Source organism: Papio anubis, chromosome X, assembly GCF_008728515.1.
Source record: "Papio anubis isolate 15944 chromosome X, Panubis1.0, whole genome shotgun sequence".
Lineage (NCBI taxonomy): Eukaryota > Metazoa > Chordata > Mammalia > Primates > Cercopithecidae > Papio > Papio anubis.
In genome coordinates, this window is record NC_044996.1 from 98854106 (window position 1) to 98868964 (window position 14859).

At 40.0% G+C, this 14859-nt stretch overlaps 2 protein-coding genes across 16 annotated transcripts in view; both read right to left on the reverse strand.

The window, feature by feature from the left end:
• Positions 1–11714: 11714 nt before the first annotated feature.
• On the reverse strand, positions 11715–12953 carry LOC116271845 (zinc finger protein 674-like; the record flags this gene model as incomplete). Its single annotated transcript, XM_031660599.1, has 1 exon — positions 11715–12953. A coding segment is annotated over one exon (594 nt), but the record flags the coding sequence as incomplete, so codon positions are not given.
• Positions 11715–14859, reverse strand: part of KRBOX4 (KRAB box domain containing 4) — a 28880-nt gene continuing 25735 nt past the window's right edge. For 3 of the 15 annotated variants that reach the window (XR_004180835.1, XR_004180836.1, XR_004180830.1), the window contains 3 exons: positions 14741–14784; positions 13689–13903; positions 13074–13178 (listed from right to left, as the gene is read on the reverse strand). Coding sequence is in view for 8 of the 15 variants with exons in the window: in XM_031660956.1 (XP_031516816.1) it covers positions 12964–13175 (212 nt within the window). In the remaining 7 variants the exon portion in view is untranslated. Of the gene's footprint in view, positions 13179–13688; positions 13904–14740; positions 14785–14859 lie in introns of all 15 variants that reach the window. The other 12 variants (XM_009197463.4, XM_009197460.4, XR_004180837.1 and 9 more) reach the window with 9 other exon arrangements.

A 14859-nucleotide genomic window follows, 5' to 3' on the forward strand; every position in this document is an offset into this window, starting at 1 on the left:
GAGTTTCACCATGTTAGCCAGGATGCCCTCAATCTCCTGGGCTTGTGATCTGCCTGCCTCGACCTCCCAAAGTGCTGGGATTACAGGCGTGAGCCACCACGCCTGGCCTCAACATTCTTAAAGAAAATAATTTTCAACCCAAGATTTCATATCCAGCCAAACTAAGCTTCATAAGTGAAGGAGAAATAAACTCCTTTACAGACAAGCAAATGTGGAGAGATTTTGTCACAACCAGGCCTGCCTTACAGAGCTCCTGAAGGAAGCACTAAACATAGAAAGGAACAACCAGTACCAGCCACTGCAAAAACATGCCAAATTGTAAAGACCATCGATGCTATGAAGAAACTGCATCAATTAACAGGCGAACTAACCAGCTAGCATCATAATGACAGGATCAAATTAATACATAACAATATTAACCTTAAATGTAAATGGGCTAAATGCCCCAATTAAAAGACACAGACTGGCAAATTGGATAGAGTCAGGACCCATCAGTGTGCTGTGTTCAGGAGACATATCTCATGTGCAAAGACACAGATAGGCTCAAAATAAAGGGATGGAGGAAGATCTACCAAGCAAATGGAAAGGAAAAAAAAGCAGGGGTTGCAATCCTAGTCTCTGATAAAACAGACTTTAAACCAATAAAGATGAAAAGAGACAAAGAAGGCCATTAAATAATGGTAAAGGGATCAATTCAACAAAAAGAGCTAACTATCCTAAATATATATGCACCCAATACAAGAGGACCCAGATTCATAAAGCAAGTCCTTAAAGACCTACAAAGAGACTTAGACTCCCACACAATAATAATGGGAGACTTTACAGGATACAAAATTAATGTGCAAAAATCACAAGCATTCTTATACACCAGTAACAGACAAACAGAGAGCCAAATCAGGAATGAACTTCCATTCACAATTGCTTCAAAGAGAATCAAATACCTAGGAATCCAACTTACAAGGGATGTAAAGGACCTCTTCAAGGAGAACTACAAACCACTGCTCAGTGAAATAAAAGAGGACACAAACAAATGGAAGAACATACCATGCTCATGGATAGGAAGAATCAATATTGTGAAAATGGCCATACTGCCCAAAGGTAATTTATAGATTCAATGCCATCCCATCAAGAAAGCTACCAATGAGTTCTTCAGAATTGGGAAAAAACTGCTTTAAAGTTCATATGGAACCAAAAGCCTGCATCTCCAAGACAATCCTAAGTCAAAAGAACAAAGCTGGAGGCATCCAGCTGCCACCGACTTCAAACTATACTACAAGGCTCACGGTAGCAAAACAGCATGTTGTTTGAAACAGAGATATAGACCAATGGAACAGAACAGAGTCCTCAGAAATAATACCACATCACATACCATCTGATCTTTGACAAACCTGAGAAACAAGAAATGGGAAAGGATTCCCTATTTAATAAATGGTACTGGGAAAATTCCAATACAGCCATAAGTAAAGCTGAAACTGGATCCTTTCCTTACTCTTATACGAAAATTAATTCAAGATGGATTAGAGACTTAAATGTTAAGACCCTAATACCATAAAAATCCTAGAGGAAAACCTAGAGTACATTCAGGACATAGAGGCATAGGCAAAGACTTCATGTCCTAAAACACCAAAAGCAACGGCAGCTTAAAAGCCAAAAATTGACAAATGGGGATCTCATTAAACTAAAGAGCTTCTGCAACAAAAGAAACTACCATCAGAGTGAACAGGCAGCTTCTGGAATGGGAGAAAATTTTTGCAATCTACTCATCTGACAAAGGGCTAATATCAGAACCTACAAAGAACTCAAACAAATTTACAAGAAAAACAAAACAACCCCATCAAAAAGTGGGCAAAGTTATGAAAAGACATTTCTCAAAGAGACATTCATACAGCCAACAAACACATGAAAAATGCTCATCACTGGCCATCCAAAATGCAAATCAAAACCACAATGAGATACCATCTCACACCAGTTAGAATTAAAGCGATCATTAAAGAGTCAAGGAAACGCAACAGGTGCTGGAGAGGATGTGGAATGGGAACACTTTACACTGTTGGTGGGAGTGTAAACTCTAGTTCAACCATTATAGGAAAACAGTATGGCGATTCCTCAAGGATCTAGAACTAGATGTACCATATGACCCAACCATCCATTACTGGGTATATACCCAAAAGTTATAAATTATGCTGTTATAAAGACACATGCATTATGTTTTATTGCAGCACTATTCTATGTAAAGACTCCCGGAATCAACCCAAATGTCCATCAGTGACAGATTGGATTAAGAAAATGTGGCACATATACACCACATGGAATACTACAGCCATAAAAAAGGATGAGTTTGTGTCCCTTTGTAGGGACATGGATGTAGCTGGAATCATCATTCTTAGCAAACTATCCACAAGAACAGAAAGGCAAACACAGCATGTTCTCTCACTCATAGGTGGGAACCCCGAACAATGAGATCACTTGGACTCAGGAAGGGGCATCACACACGGGGCCTATCATGTGGGGGAGGGAGGGGGAGAGGATTGCATTGGGAGTTATACCTGATATAAATGGCTTGAGTTGATGGGTGCAGCACCAACAAGGCACAAGTATACATATGTAACAAACCTGCACGTTATGCACATGTACCCTACAACTTACAGTATAATAATAATAAATAAATTAAAAAAAAAATAATGGGAGACTTTAACACCCCACTGTCAATATTAGATCAACGAGACAGAAGGTTAACAAGGATATTCAGGACTTGAACTCAGCTCTGGATGAAGCACACCTAATAGACATCTACAGAACTCTCCACTCCAATCAACAGAATATACATTCTTCTCAGCACCACATCCCACTTATTCTAAAATTGAACATATAATTGGAAGTAAAACACTCCTCAGCAAATGTAAAAGAACAGAAATTACAACAAACTCTCTCTCAGACCACAGTAGAGAAAACAGGAGAGATCTAAAATTGACACCCTAACATCACAATTAAAACAACTAGAGAAGCAAGAGCAAACAAATTCAAAAGCTAGCAGTAGACAAGAAATAACTAAGATCAGAGCAGAACTGAAGGAGATGGAGACACACACACACAAAAACCTTCAAAAAATCAATTAATCCAGGAGCTGGTTTTTTGAAAAGGTCAACAAAATTGATAGACCACTAGCAAGACTAATAAGAAAAGAGAGAAGAATCAAATAGACACAATAAAAAATGATAAAGGGGATATCACCACTGATCCCACAGAAATACAAACTACCATCAGAGAATACTATAAACACCTCTACGCAAATAATAAACTAGAAAAGCTAGAAGAAATGGATAAATTCCTGGACATATACACCCTCCCAAGACTAAACCAGGAAGAAGTTGAATCCCTGAATAGACCAATAACAGGTTCTGAAATTGAGGCAATAGCCTACCAACCAAAAAAAGTCCAGGACCAGACGGATCCACAGCCGAATTCTACAAGAGGTACAAAGAGGAGCTGGTACCATTCCTTCTGAAACTATTCTGATCAATAGAAAAAGAGGAAATCTTCCCTAACTCATTTTATGAGGCCAGCATCATCCTGATACCAAAGCCTGGAAGAGACACAACCAAAAAAGAGAATTTTAGGCCAATATCCCTGATGAACATTGATGCGAAAATCCTCAATAAAATATTGGCAAGCCAGATCCAGCAGCACATCAAAAAACTTATCCACCACAATCAAGTTGGCTTCATCCCTGGGATGCAAGGCTGGTTCAACATACGCAAATCAATAAACGTAATCCATCACATAAACAGAACCAACAACAAAAACCACATGATTATCACAATAGATGTAGAAAAGGCCTTTGACAAAATTCAACAGCCCTTCATGCTAAAAACTCGCAATAAACTAGGTATCAATGGAATGTATCTCAAAATGATAAGAGCTATTTATGACAAACCCACAGCCAAGATTACACTGAATGGGCAAAAACTGGAAGCATTCCCTTTGAAAACCGGCACAAGACAAGAATGCCCTCTCTCACCGCTCCTATTCAATATAGTGTTGGAAGTTCTGGCCAGGACAATCAGGCAAGGGAAAGCAATAAAGGGTATTCAATTAGGAAAAGAGGAAGTAAAATTGTCCCTGTTTGCAGATGACATGATTGTATATTTAGAAAACACCATCGTCTCAGCCTTAAATCTCCTTAAGCTGATAAGCAACTTCAGCAAAGTCTCAGGATACAAAATCAATATGCAAAAATCACAACCATTCTTATACACCAGTAACAGACAAACAGAGCCAAATCATGAGTGAAGTCCCATTCACAATTACTACAAAGAGAATAAAATACCTAAGAATCCAACTTACAAGGGATGTGAAGGACCTCTTCAAGGAGAACTACAAACCACTGCTCAACAAAATAAGAGGACACAAACAAATGGAAGAACATTCCATGCTCATGGATAGGAAGAATCAATATTGTGAAAATGGCCATACTACCCAAGGTAATTTATAGATGCAATGCCATCCCCATCAAGCTACCAATGACTTTCTTCACAGAATTGGAAAAAAGACTTTAAAGTTCATATGGAACCAAAAAAGAGCTTGCATAGCCAAGACAATCCTAAGCAAAAAGAACAAAGCTGGAGGCATCACACTACCTGGCTTCAAACTATATTACAAGGCTACAGTAACCAAAACAGCATGGTACTGGTACCAAAACAGATACATAGACCAATGAAACAGAACAGAGGCCTCAGAAATAACGCCACACATCTACAACCATCTGATCTTTGACACACCTGACAAAAACAAGAAATGGGGAAAGGATTCCCTGTTTAACAAATGGTGCTGGGAAAACTGGCTAGCCATATGTAGAAAGCTGAAACTGGATCCCTTCCTTATACCTTATACAAAAATTAAGATGGATTAAAGACTTAAATGTAACACCTAAAACCATAAAAACCCTAGAAGAAAACCTCGGCAATACCATTCAGGACATAGGGCAAAGACTTCATGACTAAAACACCAAAAGCAACGGCAACAAAAGCCAAAATAGACAAATGGGATCTAAATAAACTAAAGAGCTTCTGCACAGCAAAAGAAACTATCATCAGAGTGAAGAGGCAACTCAAAAGGCTAATATCCAGAAACTACAAAGAACTTATACAAATTTACAAGAAAAAAAACAAGCAACCCCATCAAAAAGTGGGCAAAGGATATGAACAGACACTTCTCAAAAGAAGACATTTATGCAGCCAACAGACATATGAAAAAACGTTCATCATCACTGGTCATCAGAGAAATGCGAATCCAAACCACAATGATATACCATCTCATGCCAGTTAGAATGGCGATCATTAAAAAGTCAGGAAACAACAGATGCTGGAGAGGATGTGGAGAAATAGGAGTGCTTTTGTACTGTTGATGGGAGTGTAAATTAGTTCAACCATTGTGGAAGACAGTGTGGTGATTCCTCAAGGATCTAGAACTAGAAATACCATTTGACCCAGCAATCCCATTACTGGGTATATACCCAAAGAATTATAAATCATGGTACTGTAACAACACATGCACACATATGTTTTATTGCAGCACTATTCACAATAGCAAAAACTTGGAACCAACCCAAATGTCCATTAATGATAGACTGGATTAAGAAAATGTGGCACATATATACCATGGATTACTATGGCTTCATAAAAAGGATTAGTTCATGTGTCCTTTGCAGGGACATGGATGAAGATAGAAACGTAATTACTCAGCAAACTATCATAAGAACAAGAAAACCAAACACTGCATGTTCTCCTCATGGGTGGGGAATTGAACAATCAGAACACCTAGACACAGGGCAGGGAACAGCTATCACACACTGGGAGCTTTTGGAGATGGGGGGCTGGGAGGGGATAGCGATAGGAGAAATACCTAATGTAAATGACAAGTTGATGGGTGAAACAAACCAACATGGCACATGTATCCCTTTGTGAACAAACCTGCACATTCTCTTTATATAACCCTATTACTTAAAAGTGAGTTTAAAAAAAAAAAAAAGGAGACCAAAAAAAAAAAAAAAAAAAAGAAATTTCCTCCACCGATACCCTAAGTTATCTCTCAAGTCCAAAGTTACTGGGCTCCTAGGAGCCCAGGGGCAAAGGTTGCTGCTCCAGTCCTTTTTGACAGGGTCACTCTGTCAGCAGGCTCTGGAGTACAGTGGTTTGATCTCGGCTCACTGCAACCTCCACCTCCCAGGTTCAAGCAATTCTCCTGCCTCAGCCTCCCAAGTACCTGGGATTACAGGCATTCGCCACCACACCCAGCTGATTCTGTGTATTTTTGGTAGAGACAGGGTTTTACTATATTGCCAAGGCTGGTCTTGAACTCCTGGACTCAAGTGATCTGCCCACCTCAGACTCCCAAAGTGCTGGGATTACAGGCATGAGCCACCGTGCCTAGCCTAGTCTTTTTGCTAAAGCATAGCAAGAGTCACCTTTGCTCCAATTCCCAACAAGTTCTGCATCTCCATCTGAGACCATTTCAGCCTGGACTTCATTGTCCATATCACTACCAGCATTTTGGTCAAAGCCATTCAACAAGTCTCTAGGAAGTTCCAAACTTTCCCACATCTTCCTGTCTTCTGAGCCCTCCAAGTCTCTAGGAAGTCCCAAACTTTCCCACGTTTTCCTGTCTTCTGAACCCTCCAAACTGTTCCAGTCTCTGTCTGTTACCCAGTTCCAAAGTTGCTTCCACATTTTCAGGTGTCCTTATAGCAGCACCTCACTCCTGGTACCAATTTACTGTGTTAGTCCATTCTCACGCTGCTATGAAGAAATACCCTAGACTGGGTAATTTATAAAGGTAATTTATAAAGGAATTAACTCACAGTTCCACGTGGCTGGGAAAGTCTCAGGAAACTTACAATCATGATGGGAGGGGAAGCAAACATGTCCTTCTTCACATGGTGGCAGCAGAGAAGTGCTGAGCAAGGTTGGGAACAGCCCCTTATAAAGCCATCAGATCTTGTGAGAACTCAGTCACTATCATAACAGCATGAGGATAACCACCCCCATGATTCAATTACCCCCCAGCAGGTCCCTCCCACAACATGTGGGGATTATGGGAGCTACAATTCAAGATGAGATTTGGGTGGGGATACAGCCAAACCGTATCAGTCAGGCTGGTCTGAAACTCCTGGGCTCAATCAGTCCTCCCACCTCGGCATTCCAAAGTGCTGGGATTATAGGTGTGAGCCACTGTGCCTGGCCCATTTTGTCCTAACAGCTGAATTTCTCTGCCTTTTCTCGCATCTAATAATCTTTAATTTTGGGGTCATTGTATATTTTAAAAACTTTAGATGGCCGGGCGCGGTGGCTCACGCCTGTAATCCCAGCACTTTGGGAGGCTGAGGCGGGTGGATCACAAGGTCAGGAGATCGAGACCACGGTGAAACCCCGTCTCTACTAAAAATACAAAAAATTAGCCGGGCGCGGTGGCGGGCATCTGTAGTCCCAGCTACTCCGGAGGCTGAGGCAGGAGAATGGCGTGAACCCGGGAGGCGGAGCTTGCAGTGAGCCGAGATCGTGCCACCGCACTCCAGCACTCCAGCCTGGGGGACGCAGTGAGACTCCGTCTCAAAAAAAAAATAAAAAATAAAAACTGTAGATGACTGGGTGTGGTGCCTCACACCTGTAATCCCAGCACTTTGGGAGGCTGAGGCAGGAGGATCACTTGAAGTCAGGAGTTAGAGACCAGGCTGGGCAACATAGCAAGACTCCATCTCCACAAAACTACAAAATTAGCCAGGCATGGTAGTGTATACCTGTAGCCCCAGCTACTCAAGAGGCTGAGTAGGAGGCTGAGTGGGAGGATTTCTTGAGCTCAGGAGGTTGAGGCCTCAGTGAGCCATGGTCACAGCACTACACTCCAGCCTGGGTGACAGTGAAACCCCAAGTCAAAAAAACAAAACAAACTGTAGAGACTGTAGTTTATTGGGTTTATCTTTTCCTCTAAAGATAAGAGAGGTAAGGTAAGGCACTGATCACCTTAAACAATCAGGGCTTTAGTGTTACTAACACAACCCAGCTCTTGTTCATCACTGTTCCTCAGGTGTTTCCCTCCTGCACTTTTGCTGGAGAGCCTGTTTGGTCTAGAAAAACTGCTTGAGATTTAGTTCTCCCCTTCATGAGTTTTCAGCTGAGCTCTTTAGCCTTCTTTCTCATGACTGTGGCAAGCCCCTTCTCTTATTTGGACTGCTTCCAAAGTAGAGAGACTGCTTTTCTGGCCCAGTTCCCTAACCTCCCATACCATCACAAACTTAGCAAATGTCCTGTGACAAAACTAGTCATGTGCTTGAAGCTCTTCTAGTTTCTAAGTCAGCCCTATATAACTTCCAAAAGCCCTTCTGGATCTCTTCCTCTTGTAAAGTCTATCAGCCTAGACCAAGCCCCATCCTCAGCTCACAGTGAAAATCAGCAAGTGCCCCCAGATAATGGTCAGCAATGGTCAACTCCGCTAGAAAAAGCACTTCACTTTCTGGAATTTTAATTAATCTAGAACTCATTGTTTCCACAGCTTGGCAATATCTTTAAACTTTTTTCAATTTATCTCCCCATCCTCCACTCCCTGCCCCACCAACAACTTATTGCAGCATGATTGCTGGCCTGGCAATACCAACTACAATATACATGAAAATGAGGGTCTGGTCATTACTTTCTTATTCAACATTTAAATCCAAGACAAAAATGAGAAGATACTAAATTACCACATAAGATGTTCCCTCCTCTCTTCCATTGGGTGAGGTGTAGAGGGATGAAAGACATCGCAGAGGAACACAGATTGTCTGCATGGCGCCACACGGAATGTGTATCAGTGGCTAATGCTTGCTATATTTCTTGTTTCCCAAGAGTTTTAAGTAAACAAACTCCTTATGATTTTGCTTTTTCTTCTGTAAAATATCAGAGGGTATGTCTGATTGGTGGAGGTGGGACTGTCATCTTCCCTACTTAATAGTATTGCCATGAGAATCAGTGGAATTCATCAATGTAATGCTTTTATAAAATGAAAAGCCTTTACTTTCATAACAAATCAATATTAAGAGATACTCACCACAGTGCATTTTGTGAGCTGGTGACAGGGAATACGGAAAAAAGAGGAAAAGAGAAAATAGTTATCCAATAGCAATCACCGGTATCAGAATTTATATGTGGTTTCTGAAGGTTTGGGTTTTTGTCAGTTTGTTCTTCTTACCCATGGGACCTTGAGTTACTCACTACAGTGTTTTCTCATATGTAAAATCTGGTATCTTCCAATTTAGGTCACAGGATTTGTGAGGATGAAGTGTAAAAGCAAGATGATGCTTTAGCTCTCATTAGAAAATCACTCTCCCAGTTAAAATCCTAAGATACACTTTCTCAACGTTGTAGAATATATTCTTCTAACAATGAGATCAAACAGACAACCATATGGAAAATAGAGAGTATGTGTAGACGTGTCAAAGTGGGATGATGTGTGCAGAATAGAAAGTAGCAGAATAGTGTCATATATTGAAAATAAAACTGAATAGAAAAATAAGGAGGGATAAAGAAAACTACATAAAAGACATTTTAAATAATCCTTCTTGGTAGTTTCTTGAAATTTGAGAGTATAATCAGAAGCATTAAAAAATGAGTAATTTTAGTTCCAAATAAAGTGTTAATAGTAGGGTGTAGTTTCTTCCTTCTCTTTTCTTCCTTTTTTGTGTATTTCTCTCCACATGTGAGAACACAGACAAGATAGAAATGTAATATAAATATATACACATGTATCTAACTTTTTACTAATAAAAAATTTGCCTATATTCCTACAACCCAGAGACAACTGAACTCATAATGGCGCATATCGCATATCTTTTTTTTTTTTTTTTTTTTTGAGATGGAATGTCACTCTGTTGCCCAGGCTAGAGTGCAGTGGCGCGATCTCAGCTCACTGCAACCTCCTCCTCTTGGGTTGAAGGGATTGTCCTGCCTCAGCCTCCCGAGTAGCTGGGATTACAGGCACGCGCTGCCACACCTGGCTAATTTTTGTATTTTTAGTAGAGATGGGGTTTCGCCATGTTGGCCAGGCTGGTCTCCAACTCCTGACCTCAGGTGATTCGCCCGCTTTGGCCTCCCAAAGTGCTAGGATTGCAGGCATGAGCCACCACGCCTGGCCATATCCTTCTTATATATATGCCGTTTTACAACACAAATCATAGTTTTATAGTCTTAGTTTACTATGAACGTTTTCCAAACTCCTTAAAATATGAATACATTAAGGGAAGCATGATTCCAATTTATGAATATATCAAGTTACTCTATCACCTATTACTGGATATTCAAGTTGCTTATTTTTATTTCAATTAATACTGCTCTTATAGGATCTTTCCTAGAAATTCTGAACCTCCTATTGCCCCACTATAATTACTTTTTTGAGAATAAATTTTGGCTTTTCAAGAAAAGTATCCCAGAAGAGTACCTTTCTCCATAAGATGCTTCCACTTTTGTACTGATGACAGATAAAATACATGTGCAAGGTCTATTTGAGAATCCTGCTGGCTCATGTGCTCCGAAACTAATCTATTTAGGGATTATCTATTTACAGATAAGCTTGGAGATTGGCCTAGTAAGGATTAATATGTTTTTCCTCTGTCCTCCTGATTATAAAATGTATTTATACTTTCAGAAGCTTCTAAACCTGTTCTACAGAGAATATGTGTATAATTTATAATTGAGTGCTTGACTGTAACCCCTGCGATCTTTTCTATAAAATGGATGATGACATATCTGAGACATGATTTTCCTTATATTATACAGGAAAACTGGGTTATCAAATTTATTAAATTGATGTTTGCTGAACATAAGTGCTCTGATATAAGATGACACCTCGCTTCTTTCCAAAGGCATTCCAGTCTTTGCTATCTTCATGGTTTTGACCCTTCTTAAATTATTTGATGTACAATGTATTAAAACTCATGAGTAAGGAATTTGTCATTTATTGGCTGGTCACAGTGGCTCACACCTGTAATTCTAGCACTCTGGGAGGCTGAGGTGGGCAGATCACTTGAGCCCAGGAGTTCGAGGCTAGCTTGGGCAACATGGCGAAACCCCATCTACAAAAAATACAAAAATTAGCTGGGTGTAGTAGCGGGTGCCTATGGTCCCCACTACTCGGGAGGCTGAGGTGGGAGGATAACCTGAGCCTGGGAAGTCGAAGCTCTGGTGAGCTGTGATCATGCCACTGCATCCCAGCCTAAGTGACAGAGTGAGACCTGTCTCAAAATAAATAAATAAATAAATAATCATTTATTGAATGATTTGAGTAACTTTTGAGTTTTCTTACATCTACCAAAGGCTAAATGATATCTGAGGGCTTTTAAAAAAAAATGTATATTAGATTTACATGATTACACTCAATGAATTCTTTGATGCACAATATGACAATGTACAGTAGTCCTCCCTTATCCATGGGGGATATGTTCCAAGATCCCTAGCGGATGCCTGAAACTGTGAATAGTACCGAACCTGATTGCTGTCAGAACCCATTTCTATTCATGCCTTCCACCCACAAATTTAATGTCTTTTTCATCTTAGCATTTATCATGCACTGTGGCCATAACTTTTGCAGTTCGAGATGTGACAACAAAACTAGCACAAGTTTCTTTTTCCTTCTTCACAATTTCCTGGATAGAAGATTCATTCTTACTATAAATCTTAACAACCTCAGCATACATTTTGTTTCTTTATTAAGTCAAGAACTTTAACCATTTCACTTTAAGGAAGCACTTTATAACTTATTTTTGGCATATGCAAATTGCCAACATCACTACTCTTGCACTTTGGGGTCATTATACAATAAGGGTAGCTTTAATGCAAGCACTGCAATCCCATGACAGTCAATCTGACAACTGAGACAGCTAAGGGACTAATGGGCAGGTAGCATATACAGCATGGATATAATACTGGACAAAAGGATGATTCAGGCCGGGTGCAGTGGCTCACGCCTGTAATTCCAGCATTTTGGGAGGCTGAGGCAGGCAGATCACTTGAGGTCAGGAGTTCAAGACCAGGCTGGCCAACATGGTGAAACCCTGTCTCTACTAAAAATACAAAATTAGCTGGGTATGGTGGCATGCACCTGTAATCCCAGCTATTCGGGAGGCTGAGGCAGGAGAATCGGTTGAACTCGGGAGGTGGAGGTTGCAGTGAGCCAAGATTGTGCCACTGCACTCTAGTCTGGATGACAGAGCAAGACTGTCTCAAAAAAAAAAGAGAAAAAAAGAAAAGGGTTCACTGATTTGCATCCTGAGCAGGAAACAGCAGGACAATGTAAAATTTCATCACACTACTCACAATAGCATGCAACTTACGCATTTATGTTCTGTGACATACAATGAGAGTTGATTTAACACTAAAAGATTTCCCACATTTATTACATTTGTAAGGTTTCTCCCATATGAATGATCTGATGTTTAATGAGAGTTGACTTCCCACTAAAGGCTTTCTCACAGACACTGCATTTATAGGGTCTCTCTCCATATGAATTTTCTTATGTTTAATAAGTGGTGCCTTCTGGATAAAGGTTTTTCCACATTCACTGCATTCATAGGGCTTCTCCCCTGTGTGAGTTCTCTGGTGTGCTACGAGGGTTGACTTCTGGCTGAAGGCTTTTGCACATTCACAGCATTCATAAGGTTTCTCTCCGGTGTGAGTTCTTTGATGTACAACTAAGTTTGCTTTCTGGATAAACACTTTTCCACATTCAGTACATTTGTAGAGTTTCTCCCCAGTTTGACTTCTCTGACTTTTTCTAAGGGCTCGCTTTTGGTGGAGGGCTTTCCCTCGTTGATTAGGGTCAAAAAATCTCTCTGCAGGTCGAGCTTTATGAAGATTAGAATGGAGGCATACTTTCCAATATGCCTTACATCCATCATCTTTCCTTCTTACATAGCTTCTATTTTGACTAAGAAAGTTAAAATTATGTTTTGAATGCCTTTTCCCATGAATAACATTTAGGGAGTCTTTGTCTTACAGAATCAAATTCTGTGCTCAGATAAATGCTTTTTCTACATGTTCTGGATTCTTGACCACTTTCATCCTTCAGTGTTTCCTTGCCTATGAATGCAGCTTGCCACAGAAGTTTGTCTTGGCTTTCCTTGTAGCAATCTATCTGCTCATCAACTTGCCAGACTTCTAGAAGAAAATGAATGAATCATCAAACTTGTTAAGTCTTTCCACTGGAATATTATGGAATAACATTAATCCCTAAATGCCCAAGCAGTGAACTCCTATCAACATGACTTGAGCTGATGTGGATGGACCCTCCCCATGTCCCACCACCACCACCTCCCCTGAGTGCAAGTACAAAGAAATGCTGGCTCAAATTTAACAAAAATAATTTAATATGCAGCCAAGCTCAAACCAGAAAATAAATTTATTATGTGACAAAAATGAAGAAGAAATTTAAAGTGAGGGGGTGAACAGAAATTGAAGCTGTGTGGCTTTGCAGTTGGGGGACTAAGGCTCTAATCATGAGTGTGAAGTGAATTCTAGGCCACAGGGCACAACTGTGCAGAGAATTAGAATTGAGCTACCTGGTTAAAGCTGGGAGTCACAAAGGACATCTCTGTGTGTAAAATAGGAACTAGAAAGATGTCACCCACTGGCTAATGAAAATGTTAAGAAGAATCAGGGGTTACTTACAAGAAGTCAGAACCACAGTCCTGTACCACATGTAGGAGTGCATTCCAAATGGACATTTGAAGTATAATACAAAACCCCCGAAGTTGATAAATTCACCTATAAATTGTTCCTGCATTAGTGAAACCAGTGGGCCCCAGCAGTGGCAATCCAAATAGTTCTGCAGTGATGCTTTCATAGCTTAGGGTACACAGAATTTCCATGGAAAATAACTCTCACTGAAAAGGAGTTCACAGTAAAAAAAATTACAAACTTCAAAAGGAAATGAACCACAATGAGTTGAAAACTTATGTGTACAGAAAAGCCTGCACATGATGTTTATAGCAGCTTCATTCATAATGGCCCCAAACTGGAAGCAACCAAGATGTCCTTCAATAGGTGAATGGATAAACAAAGTGATCCACAATGGAATATTATTCAGCAATAAAAAGAAATGGGCTATCAAGCCATGGACATGGAGGAAACTTAAATGCATATTGCTATTTGAAAGAAGCCAGTCTGAAAAGGCTACATACTATATGATTCCAACTATATGACATTCTAGAAAAGGCAAAACTATAGAGATAGTAAAAAGATCAGTACTTGCCAGGAGAGAGTGAAAAAGGGATGAAAAAGCAAAGCACAGGGAATTTTTAGGGCGGTAAAACTGTTCTGTATGAAACAGTAATGGTGGATTTTTATGCATTTGACAAAACCCATAGAACTGAACAACACAAAGAGTGAACCTTAATGTAAGATGTGACTTTAGTTAATAATAATGTATTCATTCACCAGTTGTAACACATGTACCATACTAATGCAAGATGTTACTATTAGGGGAAATTGGCGGGGTGGGGGCGGGTAGAGAGAGGTATAAGGAAACTCTCTGTCGAGAGATGTGTAAAGGGATGGAGATATACCATGAAAACCTAACCAAAAGAAAGCTGGAGAAATTACATTAATTTCAGACAATGACTTCAGAACAAGAAGGATTTTCTGGCACAAAGAAGGACATTACAAAATGATAAAACAGTCAATTCTTTGAGAAGAAATAACAATCCTAAAAGTGTATGTACCTAATAACAGCACTTCAAAATACATGAGGCAAAAATGGATACATCTGAAAGAGAAACAGACAAATCCACAATTATTGTTGGAGACTTCAACACTTTCTCTCAATAATTGATAGAACAAG